Source organism: Oncorhynchus kisutch, linkage group LG17 (assembly GCF_002021735.2).
Source record: "Oncorhynchus kisutch isolate 150728-3 linkage group LG17, Okis_V2, whole genome shotgun sequence".
In the NCBI taxonomy this organism is placed as follows: domain Eukaryota; kingdom Metazoa; phylum Chordata; class Actinopteri; order Salmoniformes; family Salmonidae; genus Oncorhynchus; species Oncorhynchus kisutch.
This window is the reverse complement of record NC_034190.2, coordinates 39,843,406-39,858,636: the sequence shown is the minus strand read 5'-3', so window position 1 is coordinate 39,858,636 and position 15,231 is coordinate 39,843,406. Positions and strand designations below refer to the sequence as shown.

The 15,231-nt window shown below is 43.5% G+C and overlaps 1 protein-coding gene across 4 annotated transcripts; it reads right to left on the bottom strand.

Annotated features, from left to right (window-relative positions):
- Nucleotides 1–11,686: 11,686 nt before the first annotated feature.
- On the bottom strand, nucleotides 11,687–15,180 carry LOC109907651 (casein kinase II subunit beta). 4 transcript variants are annotated; one of them, XM_020505744.2, is made up of 7 exons: nucleotides 15,049–15,180; nucleotides 14,435–14,515; nucleotides 14,007–14,148; nucleotides 13,558–13,673; nucleotides 13,379–13,454; nucleotides 12,809–12,998; nucleotides 11,687–12,570 (listed from the first exon to the last, which is right to left on the bottom strand). In XM_020505744.2, exons 2-7 carry the CDS (start codon nucleotides 14,504–14,506, stop codon nucleotides 12,480–12,482), a joined length of 687 nt encoding a protein of 228 aa, XP_020361333.1. In that variant the 5' UTR covers nucleotides 14,507–14,515; nucleotides 15,049–15,180; the 3' UTR covers nucleotides 11,687–12,479. The 4 variants fall into 4 exon arrangements, with proteins under 4 accessions (XP_020361333.1, XP_020361334.1, XP_031649673.1 ...); XM_020505745.2 differs by having other exon boundaries at nucleotides 14,046–14,148; nucleotides 15,049–15,179; XM_031793813.1 differs by having other exon boundaries at nucleotides 14,046–14,148; nucleotides 15,125–15,159.
- Nucleotides 15,181–15,231: the final 51 nt, after the last annotated feature.

Sequence of the window (15,231 nt, the reverse complement as noted above, 5' to 3'; positions counted from 1 at the left end):
ACCTGTACTGACCTCGCCTTCTAGATGGTAGTGGGGTGAACAGGCAGTGGCTCGGGTGGTTGTTGTTCTTGATGATCTTGTTGGCCTGTGACATCGGGTGCTGTAAGTGTCCTGGAGGGCATGTAGTTTGCCCCCGGTGATGCGTTGTGCAGACCTCACCACCCTCTGGAGAGCCTTGCGGTTGTGGGCAGTTCAGTTGCCATACCAGGGGGTGATGCAGCCTGATAGGATGCTCTCAATTGTGTATCTGTAAAAGTTTGTGAGGGTTTTAGGTGACAAGCCACATTTCTTCAGCCTCCTGAGTTTGAAGAGGCGCTGTTGCGCCTTGTTCACCACACTGTCTGTGTGGGTGGACCATTTCAGTTTGTCTATGATGTGTACGCTGAGGAACTTAAAACTTTCCACCTTCTCCACTGATGTCCCGTTGATGTGGAGAGTGGGGTGCTCCATCTGCTGTTTCCTGAAGTCCACAATCATCTCCTTTGTTTTGTTGACACCACACTCCGAGTGCCCTCACCTCCTCCTTGTAGGCTGTTTTGTCATTGTTAGTAAACAAGCCTACTACAGTTGTGTCGTCTGCAAACTTGATGATTGTGTTGGAGGCGTGCATGGCCACGCAGTCATGGGTGAACAGGGAGTACAGGAGGGGGCTGAGAACGCACCCTTGTGGGGCCCCAGTGTTGAGGATCAGCGAAGTGGAGATGTTTTTTCCTACCTTCAACACCTGGGGCTGGCCCATCAGGAAGTCCAGGACCCAATTGTACAGGGCGGGGTTGAGACCCAGGGCCTGTAGCTTAATGATGAGCTTGGAGGGTACTATGGTGTTGAATGCTGAGCTATTCTTACATAGATATTCCTCTTGCCCAGATGGGATAGGGCAGTGTGCAGTGTTATGGCTATTTCATCTTCTGTGGACCTATTGGGGCAGTAAGCAAATTAAAGTGGGTCTAAGGTGACAGGTAAGGTGGAGGTCCTTGACTAGCCTCTCAAAGCACTTCATGATGACATAGGTGAGTGCTACCTTTGCCTTCTTGGGTACAGGAACAATGGTGGCCACCTTGAAGCATGTGGGGACAGCAGACTGGGATAGGGAGAGATTGAATATGTCCACAAACACACCAGCCAGCTGGTCTGCGCATGCTCTGAGGACGCGGCTAGGGATGCCATCCTGGCCAGCAGCCTTGCGAGTGTTAACACGTTTAAATGTCTTGCTCACGTCGGCCACGGAGAAGGAGAGCCCACAGTCCTTGGTAGCATCCGTGTCGGTGGGACTGCATTATCCCCAAAGCTGTCCAAGAAGGTGTTTAGTTTGTCTGGGAGCAAGACGTCGGTGTCCGTGACATGGCTGGTTTTCCTTTTATAATCCGTGATTGACTGTAGACCCTGCCACATACGTCTTGTGTCTGAGCCGTTGAATTGCGACTCCACTTTGTCTGTATACTGACATTTCGCTTGTTTGATTGCCTTGCGGAGGGACTACACTGTTTGTATTCGGCCATAATCCCAGTCACCTTTCCATGGTTAAATGCGGTGGTTCGCACTTTCAGTTATGCGCGAATGCTGCCATCTATCCACGGTGTCTGGTTAGGGTAGGTTTTAATAGTCACAGTGGGTACAACATCTCCAATGCACTTCCTTATAAACTCACTCACCGAATCAGCGTATATGTCAATATTATTCTCTGAGGCTACCCAGAACATGTCCCAGTCTGCCCTCACATATGTACAGTGTTCCCAGGAGTGGCAGGCAACCCAATTCATTTTGATTGGGTTATTTTGCCTAAAAACCTTTAGGCCTACCCATAGAAAAAATAACACCCTGCAAGAGTGGCAAAAATGGTGTTTAGCATCCCCATTGGCTCGCAAATGCTTCTCAATGTATTTCTTTGTAGGCTCTAGCCTTGAAATAATTGAAATAATATAGCCTAAATAATTCATTTTCGTTCTTTGTTAGGCTCCCTGTCGCTCCTGCCCTATTTAGAGTGTTTATATGCTGTTTAATATGACATGTAGTCTGAAATTATGTTCGCTTCTTACATGAACCTTTTCATGTATATTCAAATACTTTTCATTCAAATCCATATGGTTTGGTTTCAATACTTTAAAACCAATTGGTAGGTCCAGGTAGTCACAAAAATAGATGGATGTTGATTCAATTGTGATTTTAATGAATGGAGCGAATTCGGAGCAGGAGTTTTTTTCCCAGTGATGAGCACGGAGCAGTTTTTAGCAGAGTGGTTGGAAAGGACATGGTGAGCACAGTGTGCAAGAACCACTCCATGAGCCGGGATTCAACTGTGCTCACATGTGACATGTGAGTTTGGAGTGTTGGATATCAGCAAGAAACAAAGGAAGGTATGAGCGTAAACCTTAGGAGGGGAGAAAAATAGGAGATGCAAATAAATTAAATGGAAAAAACAAGTTTGGAAATTTCAATAGAGAATGATAGGGGCCTCTAGTGGTCAAAAGGCAGTGTTAACATGGGCAGCACCATTCAGGGCTGCCCATTTTATTTTATATAAAAAAAAATCACAACAAATACCAACATACACATAAGAACAACGACTTACAGACACACACAAACAACACTAAATCTCCTCTGCCCAGACCCGCATGCTCATTATTGTTTGCCACATTAAATTGTAGGGGAGAGAGAGGTATGTTGTCACATTTTTCACGCTGTCTACATTTACTGGGCACAATATATCACAATGGTATAAATGTCATACCAAATGAAAGACGGAAGTCTTGGGCACATATTCTGTATTCATTACATCTTCATATCTATTTCAGTATTGAGTTGTAGACCGTTAAATAGAGAGTGTGCATTTGTGACAACTTGCCCCATCGGCGGGTACATTGACACACTACGTCTGGTAAATTGTCACATTGGATTATCAACAAATAAGAACACAACTATTGAATTGTGAATATTGATTTTAATTTCAACACCAAATTCAACTTCATTAAAGATGTCACGACTTCCGCCGAAGTTGGTCCCTCTCCTTGTTCGGGCGGCAGACGGCGGTCGACGTCACCGACCTTCTAGCCATCGCCGATCCACTTTTCATTGGTTTTGTCTTGTCTTTCATCACAGCTGGTTCCAATTCCATCAATTACATGTTGTGTATTTAACCCTCTGTTTCCCACCATGTCATTGTCCGTAATTGTTTGTTGTAGTGCTTATGCACGGTATGCACCGGGTTTTGTTTGACCCATTTATTGCATTATTCTGTTGGCGGTGGTTTATGGTTATTAAACACAACCGTTGTAAATCAGTTTCCGCTCTCCTGCGACTGACTTCTCTGCCGCCAGTAGCATCGCATTACAAAATAACTCAAAATAAAAACAATCATGCCTTTCAATCAAAACAATAATGCTGGCAGAGCGCACATTCATTAAGTGGCACGACCACTTTACTGAATTTTGAAATCGAACATTCTCTGGCGTGCACATAGACCCACGGTAATTGTTGGAATCGGAATGGAATGTAAATGCTGCAGATAACTAGCTTAAATGTTTAAAGTCTTAACAAAACAGGCATGGTGTTGAAACACACTTATGCACAGCCTATAGGACGAACATCCGTATCTGACTAATCAGACTCATCTTCAGAGTCACAGTTCTGGCACACATACATTGCCTGGCCTGAGGTGCAAGTATCATGGGCCCATTTGTTGCATCTCTCACACTTCACCCAAGTCTCCTTTGGAAGGCTGAAAATGACTCCACACAGATGAGGCAGAAGCAGTCCTCTTCATCTGATGACTATTCGACAATCTTTTTTTTTTTTAGCTGCTTTCTTGATCTTTGCAGATCCATATTTTGCTTCCCTTTCTTCGGAAACAGTCTTTTGCTAGATTGTGCCTTATTCTTTTCCATTTTTAGTGCCTGCTTCACTGGTTTTCTTCCTTTGCAAGCTGGTTTTCGGGGGCCAGCTTTTGGATATGGCCGGATGTCCTCTGGAGATGGTAGTCTGCTGTCAGCAATGGCATAGCTGGACATGGGTGAGCTGGTGCGTGTAATTCTTGTAATCCAAGATGGCGTAGCAGTCAGACGTCTTTGTCCTGTCGTGTCCCTTGTATATATTGTTTTACATATTTTTCGTCGCATATCCTTTAAAATATTTTGCTAAACCTCATCATCTAACTACTCTCCTGCAACCCGCCTCGCCCAATGTGGCGTGGATCTGCTTTTTTTCCCTAAAGTATTTATATTTACTTCGGATCTGGAATCCCTCAACTGAAGCTAGCCAGCTAACTACCAGATATCAGTCAGCAAACCATTGCCAGCGGTCATCAGCTAACCTTCAGCTCGGAAAGCTCTCGCCAGTTTGAACAACGTGACTCTAACCAGAGCATAACGGACCTGTTATTTTTATCCCTGGATTCCTACCTCAAACTGAACATTTTCATCTGGATCAACACAACAAGCTAACCACAATCCCGGATGACTACTCCTGGCTAGCATTTCCATCCCAGAGCAAGCACCAATTTAGCTTGAAGCTAGCCCGGCCAGGGCTCCTGTGCTACCACCGAAGCATACTCCAGGGCTACAATATCGGCCTGCTAGCTACCTAGAGCTACTTGGAACCCTACTAAATCCACGAATGGTCTATCGACGTCACCGCACGAAGAGGCAAAAACAGACTTACCCCCATCGCAATGTCCCCCCCCCCCAAAGGCTAACTTTCTAGCCCCTGCTATCTGCTTGCTTGCTAACCCGGTCTGCTAACTGCTAAACTGCCGGGCCCTGGTCTGCTAACTGCTAGCTTGCCTGCCCGGTCTGCTAACTGCTAGCCCTTGCTAACTGCTTGCTTGCTAACCCGGTCTGCTAACTGCTAGCTTGCCCTGGTCTACTAGCTGCTAGCTTGTTTAGCTCCGGCCTACTAACTGTTAGCTTGTTAGCCTGCTAACTGTCTGAAACGCCGTGTCCCCAGCCAGCCCAACCACTCACTGGACCCATATGTTCACTTGGCTACGCATGCCTCTCTCTAATATCAATATGCCTTGTCTATTACTGTCCTGGTTAGTGATTACTGTCTTATTTCACTGTAGAGCCTCTAGCCCTGCTCAATATGCCTTAACCAACCATGTTGTTCCACCTCCTACATATGCGATGACATCACCTGGTTTAAACATCTCTAGAGACTATCTCTCTCTCTTCATTACTCAATGCCTAGGTTTACCTCCAATGTACTCACATCCTACCTTACCTTTGCCTGTACACTATGCCTTGAATCTATGCTATCGTGCCCAGAAACCTGCTCCTTTTACTCTCTGTTCTGAACGTGCTAGACGGCCAGTTCGTATAGCATTTAGCCGTACCCTTATCCTACTTCTCCTCTGTTCCTCTGGTGATGTGGAGGTTTTTCCAGGTCCTGCAGTGCCTAGCTCCACTCCCACCCCCCAAGTGCTCTCATTTGTTGAATTCTGTAAACGTAAAAGCCTTGGTTTCATACATGTTAACATTAGAAGCCTACTCCCTAAGTTTGTTTTACTCACTGCTGTAGCACACTCTGCCAACCCAGATGTCTTAGCCGTGTCTGAATCCTGGCTTAGGAAAACCACCAAAAACCCTGAAATCTCCATTGCTAACTATAATGTTTTCGGCCGAGATAGAACTGCCAAAGGGGGCGGTGTTGCAATCTACTGCAAAGATAGAAAGTAATACAGAATTCTGCAGGCTAAGTCTGTCCCCAAACAATTTGAGCTTCACCTTTCCAGAAACAAGTCTCTCACTGTTGCCACTTGCTATAGACCTCCCTCTGCCCCCAGCTGTGCCCTCGATACTATATGTGAACTGATTGCCCCCCATCTACTAGGTGACCTAAACTGGGACATGCTTAACACCCCGGGCCATCCTAAAAAATAAGCTTGATGCCTTCAATCTCAAACAAATTATCAATGAACCTACCAGGTACAACCCCAAATCAGTAAACACGGGCACCCTCATAGATGTCATCCTAACTAATTCGCCCTCCAAATACACCTCTGCTGTTTTCAATCAAGATCTCAGCGATCACTGCCTCGTTGCCTGCATCCGTAATGGGTCTGCGACCAAACGACCACCACTCATCACTGTCAAACGCTCCCTGAAACACTTCTGCGAGCAGGCCTTTCTAATCGACCTGGCCGGGGTATCCTGGAATGACATTGACCTCATCCCGTCAGTAGATGATGCCTGGCTATTCTTTAAAAGTGCCTTCCTCACGATCTTAAATAAGCATGCCCCTCTCAAAAAATGTAGAACTAGGAATAGATACTTTTTTGCCCCACTATATTTAGTCAGCCACCAATTGTGCAAGTTCTCCCACTTAAAAAGATGACAGAGGCCTGTAATTTTCATCATAGGTACACTTCAACTATGACAGACAAAATTAGAAAACAAATTCCAGAAAATCACATTGCAGGATTTTTAATGAATTTATTTGCAAATTATGGTGGAAAATAAGTATTTGGTCACCTACAAACAAGCAAGATTTCTGGCTCTCACAGACCTGTAACTTATTCTTTAAGAGGCTCCTCTGTCCTCCACTCGTTACCTGTATTAAAGAAGGGGTCAAAATCAAAAGTAACAGTCAGTATCTGGTGTGGTCACCAGCTGCATTAAGTACTGCAGTGCATCTCCTCCTCATGGACTGCACCAGATTTGCCAAAGCAGCAAGTTCCTGGACATTTCTGGGGGGAACGGCCTTAGCCCTCACCCTCTGATCCAAGAGGGAGGAGGATGTCTTCCCTGCAACGCACAGTGTTGAGATTGCCTGCAATGACAACAAGCTCAGCCCTATGATGCTGTGACACACAGTCCCAGACCATGACGGACCCTCCACCTCCAAATTGATCCCGCTATAGAGTACAGGTCTCGGTGTAACGCTCATTCCTTCGACGATAAACGTGAATCCGACCATCATCCCTGGTGAGATAAAACCGCGACTCGTAAAGAGCACTTTTTGCTAGTCCTGTCTGGTCCAGTGACGGTGGGTTTGTCCCCATAGGCGACGTTGTTGCCGGTGATGTCTGGTGAGGACCTGCCTTACAACAGGCCTACAAGCCCTCAGTCCAGCCTCTCTCAGCCTATTGCGGACAGTCTGAGCACTGATGGAGTGATTGTGCGCTCCTGGTGTAATTCGGGCAGTTGTTGCTGCCATCCTGTACCTGTCCCGCAGGTGTGATGTTCGGATGTACCGATCCTGTGCAGGTGTTGTTACACGTGGTCTGCCACTACAAGGACGATCAGCTGTTCGTCCTGTCTCCCTGTAGCGCTGTCTTAGGCGTCTCACAGTACGGACATTGCAATTCTTTGCCCTGGCCACATCTGCTGTCCTCATGCCTCCTTTCAGCATGCCTAAAGAATGTTTACACAGATGAGCAGGGACCCTGGGCATCTTTCTTTTGGTGTTTTTCAGAGTCAGTAGAAAGGCCTCTTTAGTGTCCTAAGTGTTCATAACTGTGACCTTAATTGCCTAACGTCTGTAAGCTGTTAGTGTCTTAACGACCGTTCCACAGGTGCATGTTCATTATTTGTTTATGGTTCATTGAACAATAATGGAAAACAGTATTTAAACCCTTTACAATGAAGATCTGTGAAGTTATTTGGATTTTTAGAAATTATCTTTGAAAGACAGGGTCCTGAAAAGGTGACATTTCTCTTTTTGCTGAGTTTACAAGTACGTTTACAGTAACATTTAATTCTATTATCAGAGCTGATTACACAATATCTCAATGTTTGTTAAGCATGTTCTATGTGTATATGTATACTGGGGCAATTTGTCACATGTGAAGACTTGCCCCCTGGTCATTGAGACAACTTGCCCCAAACTGACATTTCTGCTAATGTTGGCTAAATCGCAAGGTTAGCTCAACATAGGACTGCAGCTAAAGTATCAAAAGACACGTTATTGTCTCCTCTACTCAGTGCAAAATTATCATTTTGAATGTTCATACCTAACAAAGTTTTATTGAATAAAATGTAAAGTGCCAATTTTTTACTTTTGAAGGGGAAAAATAAGAAACTTGTGCTCACCTCAGATTAGAGTGACCTTGACCACATGTGAACAGGAAGTTGACCATAGAACATGGAGTCACACAAAGTAGCTATTTGATTTTTGAGATAGACCCTCTAGTGTTGGAGGTATGAACACTTTGACAACTTACTCATGCGAAAACTTACCTCGCACTCACCTACCAATTTGTTTTTCTCTGTCGCCTGTGTATTTCAATAATAAATAATTCGATTTTTATATTGTGTTAACTGTGGGATTGATTGATTTCCACGTTTTTAGTAGACATTTTTCCAAGATGAGTGATGAGAAGAGAATAAAAAGTCCAGGCTTTTGGGTATCTCACTACATCCCCATATGCCATGTCTTGAAATATGCAGACAGACCGATTAAATCTACATTTACATTGTAATACTTCTGACAGCCAACTTTATAGCCCCGCCCATAACTTTTGGAATTCAAACATTCCCAGCAAGCATCGATGATTGAGTCATTAGTTTTACACTTAAGACATGACTCTGCCGTTGTGCTGTATAATTTATGAATTTTGTCTCTTAAATTGCATGTATTTGAAAATATCTATAATGGTTAGTCCAAAATTGCTTTTTAAATCTGTCATGGAAATAAATGTATTTCCGGTTACCAAGTCATTTAAAGTTTCTATGCCTTTAGTTTTCCAGGGCTTCCACCATTTTAATGTAGTCAACTGGTTGGGACTTCCAACTTCATTGGCTGATCTCTCCTGATGATCCTTTTGGGGTCCTGTCCAACTGGGTCATCAGGAGGAATCAGCCAATCGTGAAGAGGAAAATGTACTACTTCAACATGGAGATTGCCTCAATGGCGCTGCCCATGCTGTCACAGACGCTCTAATGGTACAGATACAAAGATGAGTGTTCAATCTGTCTCGAAGGAAATTGTATAACTTCCCGTAAATGTATAAGCCCTGTATGAAATGTCTCAAACATTTGACGTGACGCACATCGATGCCAGGAATTAAGACACACACAAAGTAAGCCCTTAGAATAGAATTGAAGTTGGACTTATAGCTGTTAGTCATACATTCACACCTCAGAGCATGTGCTTGCTCACCGGTATGCACATGCATGCTCTCTCTCACACACAAAAAAACAGTCTTGGGCATCAGCTATAAGCCCTTTGTGACTACTGCCTTCACAATGTATAGTATCCAATCATAGATCAGACAACTAGACATACCACAATGGTCTACACGTATTATCCAGCAAATCATTGACACCATCTGGCCAGGAGGCAAAATAACAGCTGTATCTCAGTGGTTTGGTACGATTTTTCCAGTATCAGACACAACATCAATGAGAAGATTAGAAAAGGTACATTTTCTTAATTCCCAAGATGCTCAGAGAACTGCTGTTGAAGGGCAACTGTAAAAGATTCAGAGGGAGATAGTTCCATACTTATGAGGGATTTTTTTTTTACAATGATTTCATGTTGACTATGGAGAAATAATTACCTAATTTATACATAAACCAAACACAATTGTAAGAAAAAAGAAAATGTTTATTGAGAATTCTGAATCCTTGTTACTCTTCCACAGTTGCAAAAAACCAGACATACAGTACCAGTCAAAAGTTTGGACACACCTACTCATTCAAGGGTTTTCTTTATTTTTTACTATTTTCTACATTGTACAATAATAGTGAAGACATAAAAAAAAGAAGTGTTAAACAAATGAAAATATATTTGAGATTCTTCAAAGTATTCACCCTTTGCCTTGATGACAGCGTTGCACACTCTTGGAATTCTTTCAACCAGCATCATGAAGTAGTCACCTGGAATGCATTTCAATTAACAGGTGTGCCTTGTTAATAGTTAATTTGTGGAATTTCTTTCTTTCTTAAAGCGTTTGAGCCAATCAGTTGTGTTGTGACAAGGTAGGGGTGGTATAGAGAAGATAGCTCTATTTGGTAAAAGACCAAGTCCATATTATGGCAAGAACAGCTCAAATAAGCAAAGAGAAACAACAGTCCATCATTACTTTAAGACATGAAGGTCAGTCAATATATACATTTCAAGAAGTTTGAAAGTTTCTCCAAGTGCAGTTGCAAAAACCATGAGCGCTATGATGAAACTGACTCTCATGAGGACCACAGGAAAGGAAGACCCAGTTACCTCTCCTGCAGAGGATAAATTCATTAGTTACCAGTCTCAGAAATCGGCAATTAACTGCACATCAGTTTGCAGCCCAAATAAATGCTTCACAGAAACAGAGACTGCGTGAATCAGGCCATGGTCGAATTGCTGCAAAGAAACCACTATTAAAGGACACCAATAACAAGAATAGACTTCCTTGGGCCAAGAAACACAAGCAATGGACATTAGACTGGTGGAAATCTGTCCCTTGATCTGAGGAGTCCAAATTTAAGATTAATGGTTCCAACCACCATGTCTTTGTGAGAGAATGCCAAGTGAACGGGTAATCTCCGCATGTGTGGTTCCCAAGGTAAAGCATGAAGGAGGTGTTATGGTGTTTTGCTGGTGACACTGTGATTTTTTAAAAAGAATTCAAGGCACATTTAACCAGCATGGCTTCCACAGCATTCCGCAGCGATACGCCATCCCATCTGGTTTGCGCTTAGTGGGATTATTATTTGTTTTTCAACAGGACAATGACCCAAACAGACCCCCAGGCTGTGTAAGGGCTAATTGACCAAGGAGGAGAGTGATGGAGTGCTGCATCAGATGACCTGGCCTCCACAATCACCCAACCCCAACCCAATTGAGATGGTTTGGGAAAAATTGGACTGCAGAGTGAAGGAAGAGCAGCCAACAAGTGCTCAGCATATGTGGGAAGTCCTTTTTTATTTATTTAACCTTTATTTAACAAGGCAAGTTAGTTACGAACAAATTCTTATTTACAATAACAGCCTACCCCGGCCAAACCCTAAGACGGACGACACTGGACCAATTGTGCACTGCCCTATAGCCTAGAATCAAACCAGGGTCTGTAGTGACGCCTCTAGCATGGAGATGCAGTGCCTTAGACCGCTGCGCCGCTCGGGAGTCCTTCAAGATTGTTGGAAAAGCATTCCAGGTGACTACCTCATGAAGCTAGTTTAGAGAATGCCATGTGCAAAGCTGTCGAGGTAAAGGGCAGCTACTTAGAATAATCTAAAAATCTATTTTAATTTGTTTCCCTTTCTTGGTTACTACATGATTCCATGTGTTATTTCATAGTTTTGATATCTTTACTATTATTGTACAATGTAGAAAATAGTAAAAATAAAGAAAACCCTTGAATGAGTAGGTATGTCCAAACTTTTGACAGGTACTGTACATGCATTCTAATCTTGACAAATCCATCCTTATTGTTCTGAAATCAAATCATATATCAAGCATTCTACTTTTTGCCACAAGGACTCAAGCGCACATGTGCAGTAGGGTGATGAAACCCCTACATCACAAACAAAAAACTTCTCCCCAAATAGAAGCAGATTTTCTGTCGCTATATTTTACATAAATATTTATATTATGTGTGGAGGGTCACCAGTCAAGTCAGTGCCCGTTGTGGAGAGAGATGAGTCCTGTTGTAGTGAAACCAGCCCAGCAACATGTGACAGAGCTGACATTCTCACCACGCAGTACCAGCACAAACAGGACTGTTGTTTTGGGTGACGCACACAGAGACAGTCAGTAGGTTGGTATGTCTTTTCTGGGTCATTCTAGAACATTTAATTCAGTTCAGGTTTATTTGTGTCTATCCTACGTCGCACATATACAAATTCAAAGTTATAATGTGTCCTAGACTCGCACTTCCTGTAAACCACAAATCACAGCGCCCGTGCGTCTCTGTTTAAGGCAAATTTGACAGAACACTATTGTGAATGACCACCTTGACACACTGGCCTCAGTGAGTTTCACACAATAAAAGAGTGATACAAGCCTGAGTGTGTGACTTGGTAAAACAATTGTTTACAGGAGCAGGTGAAACGGCAACACCCTTAGTGACAGATTTTGTCCTTATCATCGACCAAACAGTCTCTGTGAGAGCCAGCCAGTGTACATGCGTATGGGGGTAGAGCAGGGATTGCTATTCAACCAGTGGTGACGGTCTACCACGACCCTTTACCAAACCGTGCCAAAGACAGAACAGAAAACAAACAGAACATGGCGAGAGTTCATCATCAGAGCAAAATGGGGTAATATCACAAAAGGAAACAGTAGCGTCAAATCCAATAACATCCATGGACTTTCTTTTCCTCCACCTTTTCTGTTTTGGCACTGGTGAGTTTGGTAACAGAGGCATGTAATTCTAAGTGTGTGTGTGTGTGAGGGTTTGGGATAGAACCTGTGCGTTTGTCTCGCTCACATTTAAACGTCCTAACCTAAACAAAATAATAAAATCTGCAGTACGGGGAGGAGGCATCTGTATGGAGCTTGGTGCAGCAGACCCGTCCCCTCAATCATCATCTTCTCTCCCTTCTCTTTCTCTCTGGGCATTAGCGGATGGCTTTGACAGGGCTCTTGAAGCTGGAGGCTGCTTGCAGCTGGAGCTGGTAGGCCATGGGGTGAATCTTGAATCCATAAAGCCTGTTGTGAGGACATGAGAATTCATTAGATCTTGATGAACGTGTGACAGGAGTCTATGAAGAGATTCTATTATGGTAGCACTTATTTTACATGACCGTTTCCTATGGTATGTAGCTGAAATGTATTAGGAAATGATCTGCTATGAGTAGAAATTGATCTAGGACTTGCTTTCAGTGAGTTACGTGGGAATGACATGAAAAGGAACAGGCCTATTTTAGGGTGACACAGTTGTACTGACCTAGGCACAAACTGGTTGGCGGGCCTCTTGGGCCTGTACTCTGGGTGCACCATGAAGAGCATGTGGGGGAATCCAGTGCCAAAGTAGGCCCCGTCTGTGTGGTGGTGCCGGGAGGACTTGGGCGTGTACACGTCCATACACTTAGGGCAATACAGCTTCACCATAGCCTCGCCTGGGATATCTGACAGACCTAGGGAGGGATAGGGGGAGAGTTTAGAGACTTTACTGGTCTGAAATAATTATGCAATGCTCAAGGACACACTACTGTATTCATCCAGGTGTCTCTTGGAAACCAGATTAGATTTGAAATGGATCGTAATACATTCAAATCTTACAGAGGATTCAGCGATAAAGTACACAGAGGATCTGCGTAGCATAGTTTGGGTTAGGAAAGCAATGTGGCTGGATACCCAGAATTGTTTTTGTCTTTGGCACATGAACATTCAAAGCCAAGATACAAATGTTGCTCTTTGAGGTTAATCAAAATTACCCTTAAGTCTTATAGTCAATTACTTGTCCCCACACTAGGCGTGGATGGTAATGGTTGAAACAAGACAGACATACACTCACCAATGGGCAGCATGGGCTGGTTCTCACAATAGACGCGGGGGCAGTAGCCAAAGTCCCCCTGTTGATACTTCTCCAACTGAGAAAGAGAGAGAGATCAATGGAGAATGTGAAAAACATTTCAGGAGAAATGCTGCAGCCTTTCAACAAACTTTGGAGACAGAGAAGGGTCGTTGCTGTACCATCTGAGCAATGCCCCTGTTGGTGAGGATGTATCGTGCATGGATCAGCCCGTAAAGCATCTCCGCTGCCTGCTCTATGAGGTCACTCTGGTTGGGGTTGTCCTCCAGCTCCTCATCTGTGGAACATAGAGAGGAGAGAAGAGCTTATATGAAAGGGGAAGAGGCCACTCATATGTTCTGATTTAAAGATTACTCACAAAAGCATAATTGTGTACATAACTGTAACGTCTTTACACATGCTAAAGATATTGGCATCTAATACAGCAAGACAAAAGTATTGAATTGGGTGTTTTAGTGCTGGGCTAGAACAAACGCCTGCCACACACTATAACTCAGGATCAGGGTTAGTGACCACTGAGGCAATTTAGTGTGCGTACACAACTTTAACACTGAGGTGATGCAACCATAATATTTGTATTCTGATCTAAATTGTGTGGGATGTTCTGTACTTCCGAGTGCAGTAGAGATGGTTCTGGAGTTGGGCTGACCTGGTTCTAGGTCCAGGATCATGTCCAGGGCCTGGCGGTAGTGGGGAACCTGCTCATTGAGCCCAGTCAGGTTGAACTTGTCCTGGATGTAGTCCTCATCCACCTGCCAATGGAGGAGAAGACAGAAGTTAGCGACAAATGCCAGACCTATTCATGCTTGAAAGTAAGTTTGTGTAGTGAGGGGTGTCTATGAATGACAGGATTTTACTCGAGCACTACTCAACTCACCACCTGCCTATCAGTACATTGGTTAGCTGAATCAGATGTGTAGGGCTGAAGCAAAAACCTGCACATCCAGGATAAAGGATTGGCCACCCCTGTCTTAGCTTACATTCACTTTTTGGTCAATGAGTTTGGCTATATTGCCATGGGTGCTGTTAGATACTGACCTCACAGAAAAACTCGTTTCCCCTCAGTCCACAGAACCAGGAGATCCATGACACTTCCTCTGAACTGCTCATCTCGGGAGACTAAAGGGCAAAGACATTCAACAACAGAGCCGTTTAGTGTGTGAATGTGAAAACGGAAGGTTGATAGTTCAGCAACACAAAAATATCATAGGTAGCTAGCTACAATAAAAAAGACATACATAATATCAAAACCATAAGAGCAATTAGCTAGGTAACTAGAAAACGTTAACTGTAGGAGGTTTACCTAGTTAGTTACCGTTACCGCGCCAATATGTAGTTAACGTTAACTAGCTAAATCATTGGTAACGTTAGTTGACATTGGAAGTGTACGAAATAAGGATATTACCCATAAAAATACCTATGTTATATCAACAATCATAATTAGCAGCGTACCCAATAGTTTGCTAAATGACCAGCAGAAAATTATAGCTAAGTTACATCCTTAGCTAGTAGCTAACGTTAAAGCCAGGTGGAAATTCAATATGGCGCATCGTCCAAACTAGGCCACATTAAATTTGATCAGTTTTCAGTCGCAAGTCCTCTTAGCTATATCATATCTCACATTAATATATGTAGTAATTCTGGTAACTTACCCCCTCTTTAAAGGGTTTAACGGCAGTAAAATATAAGAAACGTAATATTTAGTGTTGTAAATAAAATGGACACCACCTCCCAGTAAACCGCTGCAGTAGGCGTTTTCGTTGTAGGCAAATTGATGACGTACAAATTCAGAGACTATGGGTACTGTAGTTTTGAAGTCCTCCAAAAACACTATT